At 38.1% G+C, this 16,761-nt stretch overlaps 1 protein-coding gene across 8 annotated transcripts in view; it reads left to right on the top strand.

Annotated features, from left to right (window-relative positions):
• Positions 1–16,761, top strand: part of FAM13B (family with sequence similarity 13 member B) — a 121,333-nt gene that overhangs the window by 60,269 nt on the left and 44,303 nt on the right. For 6 of the 8 annotated variants that reach the window (XR_010319393.1, XM_023549318.2, XM_064276572.1 and 3 more), the window contains 3 exons: positions 6,190–6,231; positions 6,915–7,070; positions 9,788–9,920. Coding sequence is in view for 7 of the 8 variants with exons in the window: in XM_023549318.2 (XP_023405086.1) it covers positions 6,190–6,231; positions 6,915–7,070; positions 9,788–9,920 (331 nt within the window). In the remaining variant the exon portion in view is untranslated. The remainder of the gene's footprint in view (positions 1–6,189; positions 6,232–6,914; positions 7,071–9,787; positions 9,921–16,761) is intronic. The other 2 variants (XM_023549312.2, XM_023549315.2) reach the window with 1 other exon arrangement.

The raw sequence follows: 16,761 nt of genomic DNA, 5'->3' as shown, positions 1-16,761 counted from the left end.
GTTTACAATTGCAAAAAGATGGAAGCAACCAAGGTGCCCATCAACGGACGAATGGATAAATAAATTATGGTATATTCAGACAATGGAATACTACACATCGATAAAGAACAGCGAGGAATCTGTGAAGCATTTCATAACGTGGAGGAACTCGGAAGGCATTATGCTGAGTGAAATTAGTCAGTTGCAAAAGGCCAAATATCGTGAGACCACTATTATAAGAAGTTGAGAAACAGTTTAAACTGAGAAGAAAATATTCTTTTGTGGTTATGAGAGGGGGGAGGGAGGGAGGGTGGGAGAGGGGCATTCACTAATTAGTTGGTAGATAAGAACTACTTTAGGTGAAGGGAAAGACAACACACAATACAGGGGAGGTCAGCACAATTGGACTAAACCAAAAGCAAAGAAGTTTCCTGAATAAACTGAATGCTTCGAAGGTCAGCGTAGCAGGGGCAGGGTTCTGGGGACCATGGTTTCAGGGGGACATCTAAGTCAATTGGCATAATAAAATCTATTAAGAAAACAGTCTGCATCCCACTTTGAAGAGTGGCGTCTGGGATCTTAAACGCTAGCAAGCAGCCATCTAAGATGCATCAATTGGTCTCAACCCACCTGCATCAAAGGAGAATGAAGAACACCAAGGACACAAGGTGATTACGAGCCCAAGAGACAGAAATGGCCACATGAACCAGAGACTACATCATTCTGAGACCAGAAGAACTAGATGGTGCCTGGCTACAACCGATGACTGCCCTGACAGGGAACACAACAGAGAACCCCTGAGGGAGCAGGGAAGCAGTGGGATGCAGACCCCAAATTCTCATAAGACCAGACTTAGTGGTCTGACTGAAACTGGATGGACCCCGGTGGTCATGGCCCCCAGACCTTCTGTTGGCCCAGGACAGGAACCATTCCTGAAGCTGACTCTTCAGACAGGGATTGGACTGACAGTGGGTTGGAGAGGGATGGTGGTGAGGAGTGAGCTTCTTGGATCAGGTGGACTCTTGAGACTATGTTGGCATCTCCTGCCTGGAGGGGAGATGAGAGGGTGGAGGGGGTTAGTAGCTGGTGAAATGGACATGAAAAGAGAGAGTGGAGGGAGAGAGCGGGCTGTCTCATTAGTGGGAGAGTAATTGGGAGTGTGTAGCAAGGTGTATATGGGTTTTTATGTGAGAGACTGACTTGATTTGTAAACTTTCACTTAAAGTACAATAAAAATTATTAAAAAAAATAATGTTGCAAGTATAGTGAAATGTTAATTTTGAATCTAGATGAAGGATCTGTAGGTGTTCATGTATAATTCTTTCAACTTTACTGTGTTTTTGAAAATTTTTATAATAAAATATTAAAGTTTTGAAAATTTTTATAATAAAATATTTAAAAAAATACTACATAGAACTCTTTATAGTATAAAGTGTTTTTTTGTTGTTGTTGTATTTAGGATAGATTTTGGTAGATTTGATAGATCCTGTAGGTAGAAACTCAGATGTGGAATTATAGGGTCAAAGAGCTTGCACATTTTTAGGGTTCTTTAAAACACATTGCCAGATTGATTTCCATAAGGGTTTTACTAATTTAATTTTCCTACCCCCTGTCAGTTTAGGAGTTTGAGTTTCATAGCCTTTATCAGCATGGTATATTAACATCAGCTAAAGAAAAAAAAATTTTTTAATCCTATATTTGATTGCATTTCAAGTTAGGTTATTTTTCCTTTTGTTCATTTGATTTTTCTTTTGTGAGATTTCTTGTGTCTGTTTATTTACTAGCATTTTAGTAATAATCTAATCTGCCAAAAAAAGGTGAAAAAATCCCTGTGGGAGAATAAATAGATTAACTGTGGTGGATTTGAAAAAGAGTAACTCGGAGAGGATACAAGCTCTACCAAAAATTAAAACATGATGTTAAGCTTTTATAACAGACTGATGGAATAAGTAGTTGAGAATTAGAACTTTTTGAGAATTTGGTGTAAAGATAAAAGCCCACTAGAAATCACAAATTAAATGGTGCAGAGAAGAGTGTTGGATCTATAAATGTTCCTCACACCATTCAGTATACTACATTGCCAATGGATTGCAGTTAGATATTAAAAACAAAAAATATTTCTCAATAGGGAAGGAGTTTTCTAAGTTTAGTAGAGATTACAAATACTACTGAGGAAAGTATAATATTAGAGCACATAAAGATTTAATTTTATAATTCAACACCAACTTAACTGAAATTAAAAATATAAACAACAGGTTATTACAGCAAAATATCAGAAAAAGATCTAATATCTTAGCTAACATATAAGGACTCTTTAGGGAAAGCCATTTTTTGTTTGTTTTTGTTTTTGTCTTTTCCTCCAAGGATCCCTGTTTAACTCTCAGCTCACATGGAATTACCTGAAATAGCCTGGCGACTGCAGTATTCTGTGTGCGTGAATATGTGGTTTCTCCCCACATATTCCTTATTTCAGAAAAGAGGTCCTCCTAAACTTCATAAAGATGAAAACATCTTAAGCGCTCTCCTTGAGGAGATTAGTTTGAAGGCCTTTAGAGCTAACAATAATCTAGTGTTCTAAAACTAATATTGGCAGTTTGTTAATTTTTCTTTTAAGCAAGGAGGGTTTATATGTGCCAAGCCAAGGTGGTTTATTGTTGTCTGATAAAACAGTTCTGCAAATTGCTACCGACGTTCTTGGCTGTAAGGGAGATCGGAAGGCTGCTGGATGAATGGTAAATGATGTTCGTTTGGTTTCCCACGGTGAACCCTGAGACTAGTGACCTGGTAAATCCTGTTCTGCATGTTGGTTAGAGTTTGTGCTGGCACATTCTAGAGAAGATCTTCAAAAAGCTAATTTAAATTTACTTTTTAAAAATGGCTACTTTTATTGAAGGATAACACAGATACAGAAAAGTTTACAAACCATGAACTCAGTGGATTATCACAAAGTGAACTGGTATAACCACCACATGGGTCAAAAACCCCTCCTTTTCTTTCTCAAATGCTACTCCCCCCTCCCTCTTCTCAAAGGTAGCCACCCTCCTGACTTCCAATACCCATAAATTAGGTTTTTCTATTTCTGAATTTTTTTCCTTTTAAAATCAACTTTATTGAAGTATAATTTTCATGCATCCATTTTAAGTATACACTTTGATAGTTTTTGACAGATATACACCATACACATCCAGACACCCACACACATACACACAAACACACCATAGTCAAGATATAGACCACACCCGTCTGAACTGGAACTGAAGCCATTGCCAGAGACAGCCCTTCAGCCAAACGATAGACGGGGCTATGAAATAAACAGTAACACCTGAGAGGAACATGCTGCTTAGAACGAGCAATTATATGAGATCAAAAGGGCAACATTTGCCCAAAAGCAAAGGTAAGAAGGCAGGAAGGGGTAGCAATTCAGGATGAAAGGAAACGGGGAAGCTAGGACAGAAATGGGGGAGTGCTGACATGGAGGGAATGAAAACAATGTCATGGAGCATATAAACTATTGAATGGGGAACTAATTTGTTCTGTAAACTTGCACCTAATGCACTGTTAGAAAAATTTAAAAATAAAAGATACAGACCATTTTCATTACCTCATAAAATTCACCTACGTTCCTTTGCAGTAAATCTCCCCCCGCCGCTGGTCTCAGGCAACCGCTGATCTGTTTTCTGTCACTATAGATTAGCTTTGTCTGTTCTGGAATTTCGTATAAATGGAATCTCACGTAGTATGTGCTCATTCGTATCTGGCTTCTTTTGCTCAGCATAGTATTTTTGAGATTTACCTGTGTTGTTGCTTGTGTCGGTTGTTTGCTCATTTTATAAAAAACTGCTTGGTAATATTCCATTGTATGGATATACCACACTTTATTTATTCTCCTGTTTGAGTTGTTATCAGTTTTTGGCTGTAATGGATAAAGTTGCTGTGCTCGTACAAGTCTTCCTGTTGACTTCTGATTTAATTTCTTTTGGGTAAATCCTAGGACTGGTGTTCTAGGTTGTTGGCTAAGTATATGTTCAGTTTTATAAAAAACTGCCAATCTGGTTTCCAGAGTTTTTGTAACATTTTATATTCCCACCAGCATTATATGAAAATCCTAATTGGTTCACATTCTCACTAACACTTGTTGTTTTCAATCTGCTTAAACAGATTGAAAATAATTTAATTTGAAGTAGATGTGGATTTAAGTTGCATTTCCCTGATAACTGGGTAAAAATTAAGATTGATCTATGTTTTTATAAGCATCAGTAGATACTGTGGCACAAAATTTGCCAAGGAAAATCTGTTACCAGCATAGTGAATGAGTTAGTCTGAATTTTACGGTACCCATTTTGATGTTTCTCTTTGTAGCTTGAGAACATCCTCTTTCCAGTGGCATATGCTTTTGTATCTAGTGAGGAATATAGGGCCAGCATTGAGGTCTTTATACTGTCTGGGATGGAGTACTTTTGTTGGGCTAGTAGTTTTTTGAGACAGGAGGCTCTACAGTTGTGTGGTGTCACTGTACAGGTCAAGCAGCACTGTCATGAGAGTCACTCTTTATGGCTGTGTGATGGCACTGGTGTCAGATGTGCTTAGGCATACGGTGTCATTTAGACATATGTTAGTCTCTTATCTGATAGATGGTTTTTTAAATAATCACCTGTATCCATTAATATTACTTTTCAATTAAATTCAGTACAACTGATTTTTTTCCCTGCATTTGAGCAAGTCATTATTTCTCCAAGTGAGCACCAGATGATGTAGTTGGCTTCATCTATTTATGTATATCTCTATATCGAGGAACCCTGGTGGCTCCACAGTTAAGTCTTCAGCTATTAAGTGAAAGGTTGGCAGTTCGAATCCCACAGTGGCTTTGTGGGAGAAAGACATGGTGATCTGCTCCCATAAAGATTAAAAAAATAAAAAATTAAAAAATAAAGATTACGTCCTGGAAAATTCTATGGGGCAGTTCTCCTTTGTCACACGGGATTGCTGTGCATTGAAATGTACGCCATGGCCCCTAACAACATCTGTATATCCAAAGGCAAACAGAGGTGTAGACAAACATTTGGCTATTTATATATAGAGAAATAGATACAGACAGTTGTATAGATCTCTGTAAAGGTCGCTGGGTAGCACAAATGGTTTGTGCTTGACCACTAACCTATAGGTTGGTAGTTCAAAATCGCCCAGCGATGCCGTGTAAGAAAGGTGTGGTGATCTGCATCCATGAAGATTACAACCAAAAAAACCCTATGGAGCGGTTCTACTCTGTGACACGTGAGAGTGCCATGAGTGGGAATTGACTCAAAAGCAATGGGTTTTGTTTTAATAGATATCTGTATAGATACATAAAATGTGTATATTTAAGGGTCTTTTTGTATGAAGATGCCCTGGTGGCACAGTGGTTAAGCACTTGGCTGCTAACTGAAAGGTCAGCAGTTTAAACCCACCCCCACCAGCCGCTCCACGAGGGAAAGATGTGGCTCTCTGCTTCCGTAAAGGTTCCAGCCTTGGAAACCCTATGGGCTAATTCTGCTCTGTCCGGTAGGATTGCTATGAGTTGGAATTGACTTGAAGGCGGGGGGTGGGTGGGGGGGGGTGGGGGGTTGGGGGGTAGGGTGGGGGGGTGGGAGGGGGGAGGTTTGTATGAAAATAGTTTCCTTAGAAAATTAGAATCACACCCTGTTAGAGATGCTCATGCTATGCTGTAAGTATTTTTGTTTTTAGTAACTTTTTTTTTGGTTTTAGAAGGCAGTACAGCATAGTTGTTAGCAGGGGCCTTAGAGTCCCCAGCCTGAGTCAGGTCCCAGTTCTCATCCTTGGAGCTGTGTACATTTGGGCAGGTTAATTAACATCTCTGAGCTTCAGTTTTGTGGAAAGGGGAAAATAATTGTAATTCCTAGAGTACTGAAAACTAGTAAATGAGATAAATGCATATCAAGCTTCTTGCCCATAGTAAATACTCGGTAAATATTAACTTGTTTTTTTGATCTTGTTAGTGATAACGTTATCTCATTTATTTTCTTTGGTTAATATTTGGAACCTTTCACAATCAGATTCAGAAAATATTTTCAGCCTGGTTTGTAATAGAAAACATGAAATTTAGTGCATGCTCTCCTGGTTGTGCCAGGGTAATAGGGATGTGGCAGTTTTCAGCGCATTTTGTAGCCATTTAGATGGAAAAATTTTATAGCTGATATCTTTCTTTGATTGCAGTGCCCATATGTCTCCCATCAGCATCTTACCAGCTTCTGCAGAGTAAGTAGTATACTCTAAGAAGACACATTTTTTCATTTTTAAAATGTTCCTTAGTTGTAGAAATAAGTTGTATATTCATTGTGCTCATTTTAGAGGAAATACTGTTTGTAAGACAGTGAAACTAGTTTGCAGTATTTTATGTACTGAAATAGGGACAAATAAAGAAGAAGCCCATTGAAGTAATATACAAAATAAAGATGAGCTTTTTTAAGATGATTTTTTTGATCCTGTGAAATAATTGAAGAATGTTGGTAGAGCCTTCTTTATTAAGTTTTCTTTAAAAAAAAAAAAAAGTAGACTTCATGTAAAATATATGGAGAGTAGCTTTATAGTTCTATTATTTAGCTGAGTGTTGGTGAATTACATCGCTTTGTAAATGTAGCCTTGAAAAGTCTATCTCTTTAAATGGGTTTCCAAATAGTAGTGAGGAATGAATTATTGGAACAACTGATCCTCCTCACCCCCAGCAACAATAGTGACACTGTGATTGATTTGTATAGTATCATCTATTTGGGCAAATTTAATTTTAAAATGTGAGCCAGTATCATGTATCCTTTTATATATTTCTTTTTATGTTTTAGTTTACCCATTTAATCACCATAATAGTACTGATTTTTAAATTTATGTTTATGTGGCCAAATACCTAATAAAGGTGACTACTTCTCAAATGTTTTCTGTTGTAGCATTTTAGAAAGAACAATTAGAGCAGCTGTGGAACAGCACCTTTTTGATCTGCAGAGCAGCCTAGATCATGATCTTAAGAATTTACAACAGCAAAGTCTGGTGTGTAATAATGAAGCAGGAAGTATTAATTGTGATGGGGAAGGATCTGATAACCAGTAAGAAACTTTTCAAACATTTTACTGTTATGTATTAAGGGTTTTAAAATTGTTTTGGTATCTTAAAAAAACTGTACGTTTACTTAAATGATGGGGTCTCATCTTACTTCTGGGTTTCTGAAAGTCAGTGTGAAAAGTGACTTTGTATATAAATTATATATACCTGATTAACGTTGAAAATCTCGTAAATCTTCCATTAAGGTAGCGTGAATAATACCTTTTATTGAGTCTAACCCAGCTAGTTTTTCCTCTCTAAACACCAGGTGAAGTATTGAACTTAGCATAAAACAGCTATTGCCATAGAGTCGATTCCAACTCATAGCGACCCTATAGGAAAAAATAGAACTAGAACTGCCCCATAGAGTTTCCAAGGAGCACCTGGTAGATTCAAACTGCTGACCTTTTTAGTTAGCAGCTGTAGCTCTTAACCACTGTGCCACCAGGATTTCCAGCTTACCTTTAGGGACTATGTTATATGAAAAATACTTAATTTTTAAAAATTAGATTCATACTTAGTGTAAGATATAGTCACACAGTGAAAGGTACACAGTTGATCTAGACAGATAGGTACAGGGACGACAGGTTGATACCACTCTAGGGCATGTGATCATTGAGTAAAATGGTGAGCAGAATCATCTTTTGTTATTTAAATTGTTATCCCCCTACCACTAGACTCCCCAACCCCCTTTTTTTGGTTAGCTGTTAATAGATGAATTTGTATAATTTAAATGCACTTGTGATGAGTGAGGTTCTTTCACTGTTCCTCTGACCTATTAACTATTACATGAAGGAAGGCCTCAACCTCCTTTCCTGTTATTTCAGCCCTACATTTTAAGATGTATGTGTGATTCCCTCAGAGACCACAATGTAATGATTTAATATTTTTCATATATCAGCTTTCATTTTACAGACAGATGAGTAAGATGGACCTGAAAGGAAAGGAGGGGGGCAATAGGATTGGGTGGAGTGATTTTTTTTTTTCCTTTTTATTGTACTTTACATGAAGGTTTACAGAACAAACTAGCTTCTCATTAAACAGTTAGTACACATATTATTTTATGACATTGGTTAACAACCCCACGACATGTCAGCACTCTCCCTTCTCGACTTTAGGTTCCATATTACCAGCTTTCCTGTCCCCTTCTTGTCCTTGTCCCTAGGCTGTGTGCCTCGTTTTGTTTTATAGCCCTGTGTGATCTTTGGCTGAAGGGTGAACCTCAGGAGTGACTTCATTTCTGAGCTAAAAGGGTACCCGGGGGCCATACTCTTGGGGTTTCTCCAGTCTCTGTCAGGCCAGTGAGTCTGATCTTTTTTTGTGAGTTACAATATTGTTCTGTATTTTTCTCCAGCTCTGTCTGGGACCCTGTGTTGTGATCCCTGTCAGGGCAGTCAGTGATGGTAGCCGGGTACCATCTAGTTGTACTAGACTCAGTCTGGTGGAAGCCGTGGTAGTTGTGATTCATTAGTCCTTTGGACTAATCCTTATTTTCTTCATTCTACCTTGCTCCCGAAGGGGTGAGACCAGTGGGGTATCTTAGATGGCCGCTCATAGGCTTTTAAGACCCCAGATGCTACTCACCAAAGCAGGATGTAGGACATTTTCTTTATAAACTGTGATATGCCAATTGAGCTAGGTGTTCCCTGAGACCATGGCCCCTCAGCCCAGCAGTAGAGTGATTTTTTTAAAGAAGATTTTAAAAGAGCTAAATATGTCTTCTGAGGTGCCTCTGGGTAGGTTCGAACCAACAGCTTTTTGATTAGTAGCCCAGCACCTAACTGTTTGTGCCACCCAGGAACTCCTTAAATATATCTAGTGCACTAAAATAGCTATTTATATGGAATGAAACTGAAAAATATTAACAGATGTAAAAACCAATGATCAGACTGTGTTTATTTTAGGAATACCATATTGTACAACTGCAGGAGTGCCATGTAGACACCATAGTGTCCATGGATGGCATTGCCAGCCTGTGCAACTATATGTGATGGCCCTGGTTTGTATGCTTTGAAGCCATGATTAGAACTGATACAACTATACTCCATGAGGAGTATTTCAGCTAAATATGAAGGATAGAAGGTAGACTCTAAAAGGTGGAAACAGTGGGAAAATGTTTCAAAGAATATAATAGTAGCATATTCCTTGGGAGTTTATCCTCTCGGCCTTTAGCTTAGCTAGGGATCATGTAAACCTATGCTCGTGCTGAGACAGTGTTCTCATCACTGGGGAAATACCTTGCGTTCTATCACCAGAGGTGGTGTCATCTTTGTAAGCAAAGATGCGTATTCTAGAAATTTAAAATAAAAAGTGTGCAGTAGGAAGCTGTTCCTGTTGTACTTGATAAGGAGTTGAATGCTACGGTGTATAACACTAGATTTGTATTTCAATCAGAACAAACAAGTGTATGGTTGGGAGAGTGCATTTGTAAGGGCAATCATTTTGGCACATAAAATACTTTCAAAGCCATTCGTTTGCTTTTGGAAAATTTCGCAGGGGTAACAGACAAGATCCTTCACAACATCTCAAAGAGAGTTAAAAAAAAAAAAAAAGCTTAGCAAACGTAATAATCTAACTTAGCAAACGAAGTGTGGGTTTTTATGAAAAGGGCACATTTTCTTTACCAAGTGAAAGTTTCAGATCATTATTGATATTTATTTATTTTAAAGGCATTACATATTCAACATTTGGCCTGATCTGATTTTTTAATCTTTGTTACTAGGGTTGATATTGCTGATGATATTATTAATGCCAGTGAGAGTAACAGAGAATGTTCAGAACCTATGGCTAGCGCTAATTTAGACAATGAAGTTATGCAGCAAGATTTTGTATTTGAGGATGAAGAAAATAACCAGGTAAGAAATGCAAAGACCAAAAAAATCTTTGTGTAGATGTGTTCGATGTACCACTCTGATTGCTTCATGTGTTCCTTTGATACCAGAAACCACAGTTGAGTGTCTTTGATGACAGATTTGTCTTGATTATAGATCAAAGGATATACATTCTCTCAGTAGAGGTCAGGAACCACCAAGAAGTTGGGTAGAAGAAGCACCTTACTTTAAAGTACTGTTTTCCTGGAAGGAAGTAAACTATGATGTCAACTGAGGAATTTGTGGTATTATGAATAAATTTTGTTCCTTTTTAAAACTTTTCTGTATTTCCTAGGTTTTTTCTGAAGAATATGTAATCTTTTCATGATTAGAGAAAGCCCGTGAACATTGTTCTAAAAATAACTAAATTATTTTTACTGTTACATTGTTAATGTTAACTTTTTTTAAAATAATTACAATTAATTGTACAAAGCTACATCTTTCTTAGATATTTCAAAGTGTATTTTTGATAATACTTTAAAAAAGTAAGATACTATAATTAATGGATAAGGAAGCTTTCTTCAGCATGTTTCTGTACTAAAGTAAACCTAAAAAAGGAATTTAGAGTCTGAAGACTTAGGTTTGTGTTCTGGCTTTGCTGCTTAATAGCATATGACTTTGGCTAAGTTACCAAGTGTCTGCTTTTTTATAAATAAATGGGGTGATACATTAGGGGATTATTATAAAGATCAAAAGAAGTAAAAATATCAAAAATTACTTTATAAACTAGAAAACATTTCAGTTTACTACTACGCTTACTTCCACTGGACTCTTATTTGTGTATATCAAATTAATTCCTTTTCACCTATTCAGGGTTACTGTTTCGGTAGTTGTCTACTTGCTCAATCCCAGATTATTAGATTATCCTCTTTGTCTGTTGGATCATTCCTACCAACATACTTTTACTTCTCCCATATTTAGGGAAAACCCTCTTTTTGACCCTTCATCTCACTCTAGCCACTCTCCCATTTCTCTGCTTCCCTTTATAATGAAATTACTTGAAGGAATTGTCTATCTCTGTTTTTTTTAATTCTTCTCCAGTCATTCTTTCTTGACACGTAAGGCAGCCTTTAGCTGCTGCCATTTTTCTGAAACAGCTATTGACCGAATAGCAGAACTTGATCCAATTAGTCATTCCTACTACATTGATATACTTTTTCTTCACTTAGCTTATATCTCCAGTCTAGACCTCTCTCTTGAACTCTAGATTTCTATATCCAGCTGCTCTACTCAAGATTTCCACTTGAATATCTTATAAAAATTTCAAACTTACCTTGCACCAAACTGAACTCCTAATCTTCTCAACACATCTGCTCTTCCCTTTGTCTTTAAAATCTCAGTAAAGGGCAGTTTCTTCTTCATATGCATAGGCTAATCCATGATTCCTTTCACAGTGGACATCCAGTCCTTCACAAGGTCCTATTGGCTGTACCTTCAAAGTATATGTGAAATCTACTTTTTATTGTCTCCACTGTCACCATGAAGATCCAAGTCACTGTTATCTCACCTGGATTATTATAGTCTGATGTCCCCATCTTTGCGTCTGCACTAAGCCAGGGGCACAGTGGGCAAATCCCACCTTCATTGCTAACTGCGTGGTAAGGATCACCATGAATCCAATTCTGAAAGTGTGGGAATGGACCCAGTTCTCACCTTACCACTTCTCTGTCCTTGTCACCAGCCACTTACGTGGTACTCTCCCTCATCCTGGCCACCCAGAACTGGGTAAGAGCCCACAAGTTAGATAATGTCTTTCAGTCCCAGCCACCCAGAGCTAGGTCAGGGCTCATACCTTAGAAGGCCACCTTCCTTCACACTGCCAGCTAGGCAGATGCCAGCCCCTGCTGGCTCTCACTACTCTGGTGGCCTTGTTAATTCGCTAGAATGACTCACAGAATTTATGGAGAGTACCCTGGTGGCATAGTGGTTAAGAGCTACAGCTGCTAACCAAAAGTTCAGCAGTTCGAATCCACCATGGGGGTAGTTCTACTCTGTCATATAGGGTCACTGTGAGTCGGAATTGGCTTGATGGTAACAGGTTTAGTTTTTTTTTTTTTTTTTTTAATACAATACTTACTACAGATTTATCACAACCCAAAGGATACAAATGAAGCGACATACAGAGTGAAGTTGGGGAGGGGTCATGGCGCAGAGCTTCCATGTCCCAAGAAGGGACATGCTACCTTCTCCTGTGCATGGTTATCAGCTGAGAAGCTCCATCTGAGTCTCCATGTTCAGGGCTCTTTAGCAGCCTCACCACATGCCTCGTGAGGCTTAGTCAGCATTGGGCCATCAGGTGTTCCTTCTTATCTGGTCAGCCGCATTAACTAGCCTCAGGTGTTGATAAGCTAGAACGAACCCAGAACAAAGGCCACATGGCTTTCTGCAAGGTGATTCCACTTCTTGCAGGACCCCCGTACCATCTTTTCTCAACACAGCAACCAGAGCTATCCTTTTAAAATGAAAATTAGATGTCAGTTGTCAGAACCTTTCAGTACTGTCTAGGTATCAAAATATAGCAGTAGGCACAATGGAAACACTGACTGATAGGCAGTTATGACTGAGACAGCTAAATCTTTTTTTCCCTCCTCTCTTTTCTTTTTATCATGCTTTAGATGAAGGTTTACAGAGCAAATTAGTTTTTCATTAAACAATTAATACACATATTGTTTTGGGACATTGGTTGCCAACCCCACAATGTGTCAACACTTCCCCCTTCTTGACCTTGGGTTCCCTCTTACCAGCTTTCCTATCCCCTCCTTCCTTCTTGTCCTTGCCGCTGGGCTGCTGTGCCCATTTAGTCTCATTTTGTTTTTTATGGGTCTGTCTAATCTTTGGCTGAAGGGAGAACCTTAGGAGTTACTTCATTACTGAGCTAGAAGGGTGCCCGGGGGCCATACTCTCAGGGTGTCTTCAGTCTCTGTCGGACCAGTAAGCCTGGCCTTTTTTGGTGAGTTAGAGTTTTGTTCTGCATTTTTCTCCAGCTCTGTCTGGGACCCTCTGTTGTGATTCCAAACAGCTAAATCTTAAGGTCTGTCTTAAATGATGTTGGCTCAGGTATCCATATGACCTGATTCTGTATTTTTACCTGCTCAATGAGACCAGGTTTCCTCATCATCTTGTATGTATTAGCAGGCCCTCCTGTTAACCCACCCCACTCCAGTCCCTGAATTTTTTTTCCCCTCTTCCCTGTTCCTCCCTTATATAGTGTTATCACAATTGCACGTATCTTGTAAATTACCGATTTATTTATTGTGTTTCACCTACCATTAGACTATAGACTTCATGAGGGATGAGATTTTTATCTGTTTTTTTCACTGTTGTATCCCTAGTATCTAGAACACATGATAGGTATTCACCAAATATTTATTGCACGTATGACCAAGAGCATACTAGTCAAGTCAGTAAGTAATTTGCAGTGAATTAAGTTATTAGTTGCTGTGTTGAAGAGAGCAGGAATTAACTCTTCCAAAAACTGGTTTTAGGAAACATTTATGGATGATGTGTTCTTGTTCTTAAAAAGAAAGCCAGTATTTCCCTTTTGTTTCCAGCTAAGGTGAAGACTCATTTTTTACTTACTGTTTGAATAAGTCAGTTCCTTTGAGCATACATGTACTTTATGCTGGTTATTTGGAAAACACAAACAAAAAAACATGTGATATAAATTTGTAGTGACTTGTAATCTACATTACATGCCCTCAGTTTATAATATAGAATGTAACTAAAGCTGTTAGAGGTACAAATGAAGCACTTCGATCCTGCAGAACAGAGGAAAGACCTTCGGGCTAGGGAAGTTATGGAAGGCTTCTGGGAGGGCGGGAGGGAGGGAGGGGGCTTTTGAATTTGGCCTTTTACTCGGTTAGATTTTGTTAAGGATTTGTGGAACTCAGAGAACAGTATGAGTAAAGATTACAGGACAGTGTTGGAGGTAGTGAATCAGCACTAGTTGTAGAGTGCAGGATGTTTTGAAAAGGTAAATTGTAGAAGATAATTCTGGAGACAGTTGTGGGTTTGGGTCATGTGGAAAGACTAGAACACCATCTTAAAGAATGTGGATTTTCTTAGTGGAAGGAAATTATGGAAGACTTAGAAACAAAGGGAATGATGTATCCAGATCTGTATTTTAGGAAGAAGGCTGTGGCAGCAGTCTTGTACAAAGCAGATTGTAGAGAAGATCGAAGTTAAGGACAATAATCAGAAGGCCTTTGCACTGGCTTTGGTGAGAGGTTATAAGTGCCTGAACTATGGGCACTAGGAGAGGGAGGAAGAGAAAGAAAATTCCAAAGGTGAAAATGATTAATCTTTAGCTGTTAATTCAGATAAGACAGACAGAAACCACAAGATTGGAAAAAGGAAGGTCAGTTTTGCATTACTGGGATATCAAGATGGATATGACTGCAGAAATTTGGTTCTTATGCTTTGTTGCGTAGTGGAGGGCTCAGTTTAGCTCTGAGTGAATGGAATTGGCAAAGAAGTGGCTTCAGTAAGGGAAGAAAAGGGAGTCAAAGAAAGCCCTGGGGAGCCTCCATATTCTAGGGCTTTGAAGGAAAAAGCAGCCATAGAAGCTGGGAATGTCAAAAAGAGTGAGTTTTCTGTAAACCTGAAATTATATCAAAAAGTTAAAAGAAAAAAGAGTTAGAAGCAAATGTGCAGAAGTAAAGTAGGAAGAATATGTTTAATTTTCATTTATTTGCTTGTTAGTGAGGTTAAAAGTCTAATGAGGTAGTTTTTTTTTTTTTTTTTTTTTCCCTTTGCCTTACTGTTGAACAAAAAATACCCAGCAACAATATATTTAATGTTGGTGAGGATAAGGTTGAGATAGGCAGTCTCATATACAGATATTGGGAGTATAAATTTCTACAGACTTCCTGGAAAACGTATTGACAATAAGAGCAAAAAACTTTAAGCCTAAAAAAAAAAAAAAAAACTTGAAGCCTTCTACCCAGAAATTTTAAAATCCAGAACTACTTCCTAAGGAAATACACTCAAATCAGAGATACATGGAAAGGTTTGTGTACTATAATTATTATTGGGGTTTTATTTACAGAAGAAGAAATGGGAACCATTCAGAATCTTCAGTAACTGAGAAATGTTCATATCCATTCAGTATTGTCGAGTCATTTGAAATTATACTTTAAAGGCCTGAGTAATACGATGTAAAGTTATATTGAAAAAAAAAATATATAGAAAACTAGAACTAATGCAATCCCAGTTTGTGTGTGTGGTGGGGGTGTGGGGTATGAATAAATAGATACTGGCACATAGTTAAAAGGCTGAGAAGAAATGAAACAATATTTACAGTGGCCATTTCTGGATGATAGGATTATGGGTGGCTTTACTTTTCTTCATATCTTTTTTTATATTTAGGTTTCTGACAGTGAATGCCTGTTGATTTATAATCAAATAATCTAAACATAAAAGCTTAATTTCAATTAGGAAAAACCATTGGATTTAGTGATAGTGACTGCTGTTAACTTCAGAGAAGGGAGCTTTGGTGTGGATTTCAAGGAACAGAGGTTAAGGGTTGAGGAATGAGTATTAAATGAGTAGGTAGAGGCAGCAAAGTATAGAATGCCTTTTGGACAAGTTTTGCATTGAAAATAAATGGAGAGAGAACAGTTGAAGGGAGCCTGGCTGTGGAAGAGTTTTTTTTTTTTTTTTTCCTCATAGGATGAAGTTTTGAGCATTTTGATAGAGAAGCAAGACTCTGTCACTAGATAGGGAGAGATTGACAATTGTCAGAAGAACAGGATAATTAATGGAACACTGGATCCTGGGGTGGGATTATGGGGTATAGAGGGAAGATGATTAAAGCTAATCTTGAGTTAAAGAGGAGATACAGAATATTTTTGAAGTGGGAGGAGTTTTGATGCCTAGGTCATCTCCAGAGGATGAGGAAATAGGAATAGGGTTTGATATTGAAGAAGTTGGTAAAGTTTTGTAAGAGCCTTCATGGAGAGAAAATGGGTACACCAGAAATCAAGTAGAAGCGAGTCAGCAGGTACTCGAGTACCGGTGGAGGTCTAGCTGAATTTTGAAGGCATGAGTTTATAGTGAGTTGCATATGTGAGGTTATACATGTGACATTTTCTTGTAGCATTTGTTTGCCTGAATAACAAACTGATCGTAAACTGGTTCTGCAGTGGTAAGGGAATTGATAAAATAGCTTTAAGGTAGTTGCTCAGCGGTACAGAGTACGTATTCAGTGCGTTAGAAACATGAAGTGAGGCTTTTAAGCTATTAAGTAGAAGTGAGCAAGGTGACGAAGTTGCCAGAAGAGGGGATATGAGTTGGACAGGATTAATGAGTTTCAAACGTAATGTGGCACACATGATTCATGTGGCTTAAATAGAAAGTAACTGGAGTCCAGGGTTGTTTAAGGCTAGATAGCGGAGGGGTCAATACTCCTGTAAAGTATTTTAGGCTTTGTGGGCCATCCTTTGTCACAACTACTTAACTCTATTGTTATATAGCATTTCATGCTAAAGAAAATATGTAAATGAGTGATCTTGATAGTGTTACAGTAAAACTACTTATAGACTCCAGTAGCATAGTGGTTAAGTGCTACGGCTGTTAACCAAAAGGTTAACAGCTCGAATCTACCAGGCGTTCCTTGGAAGCTCTATGGGGCAGTTCTACTCTGTCCTGTAGGGCTACTATGAGTCAGAATTGACTTGACAGCAGCGAGTGTGGTTTGTTTTGATTTATGGACCCTGAAATTTGAATTTCCTATAACTTTCACATGTCACAAAATATCATTTTTTTTTACCCCCCCCCCCCCCGCCAACCATTTACAAATACAAAAACCGTTCTTAGCTTATTGGTC

The sequence above is a fragment of the Loxodonta africana genome, chromosome 2 (genome assembly GCF_030014295.1).
Source record: "Loxodonta africana isolate mLoxAfr1 chromosome 2, mLoxAfr1.hap2, whole genome shotgun sequence".
In the NCBI taxonomy this organism is placed as follows: Eukaryota; Metazoa; Chordata; class Mammalia; order Proboscidea; family Elephantidae; genus Loxodonta; species Loxodonta africana.
Note: the sequence above shows the minus strand (reverse complement) of the source record. Positions and strands in the feature narration are given on the sequence as shown.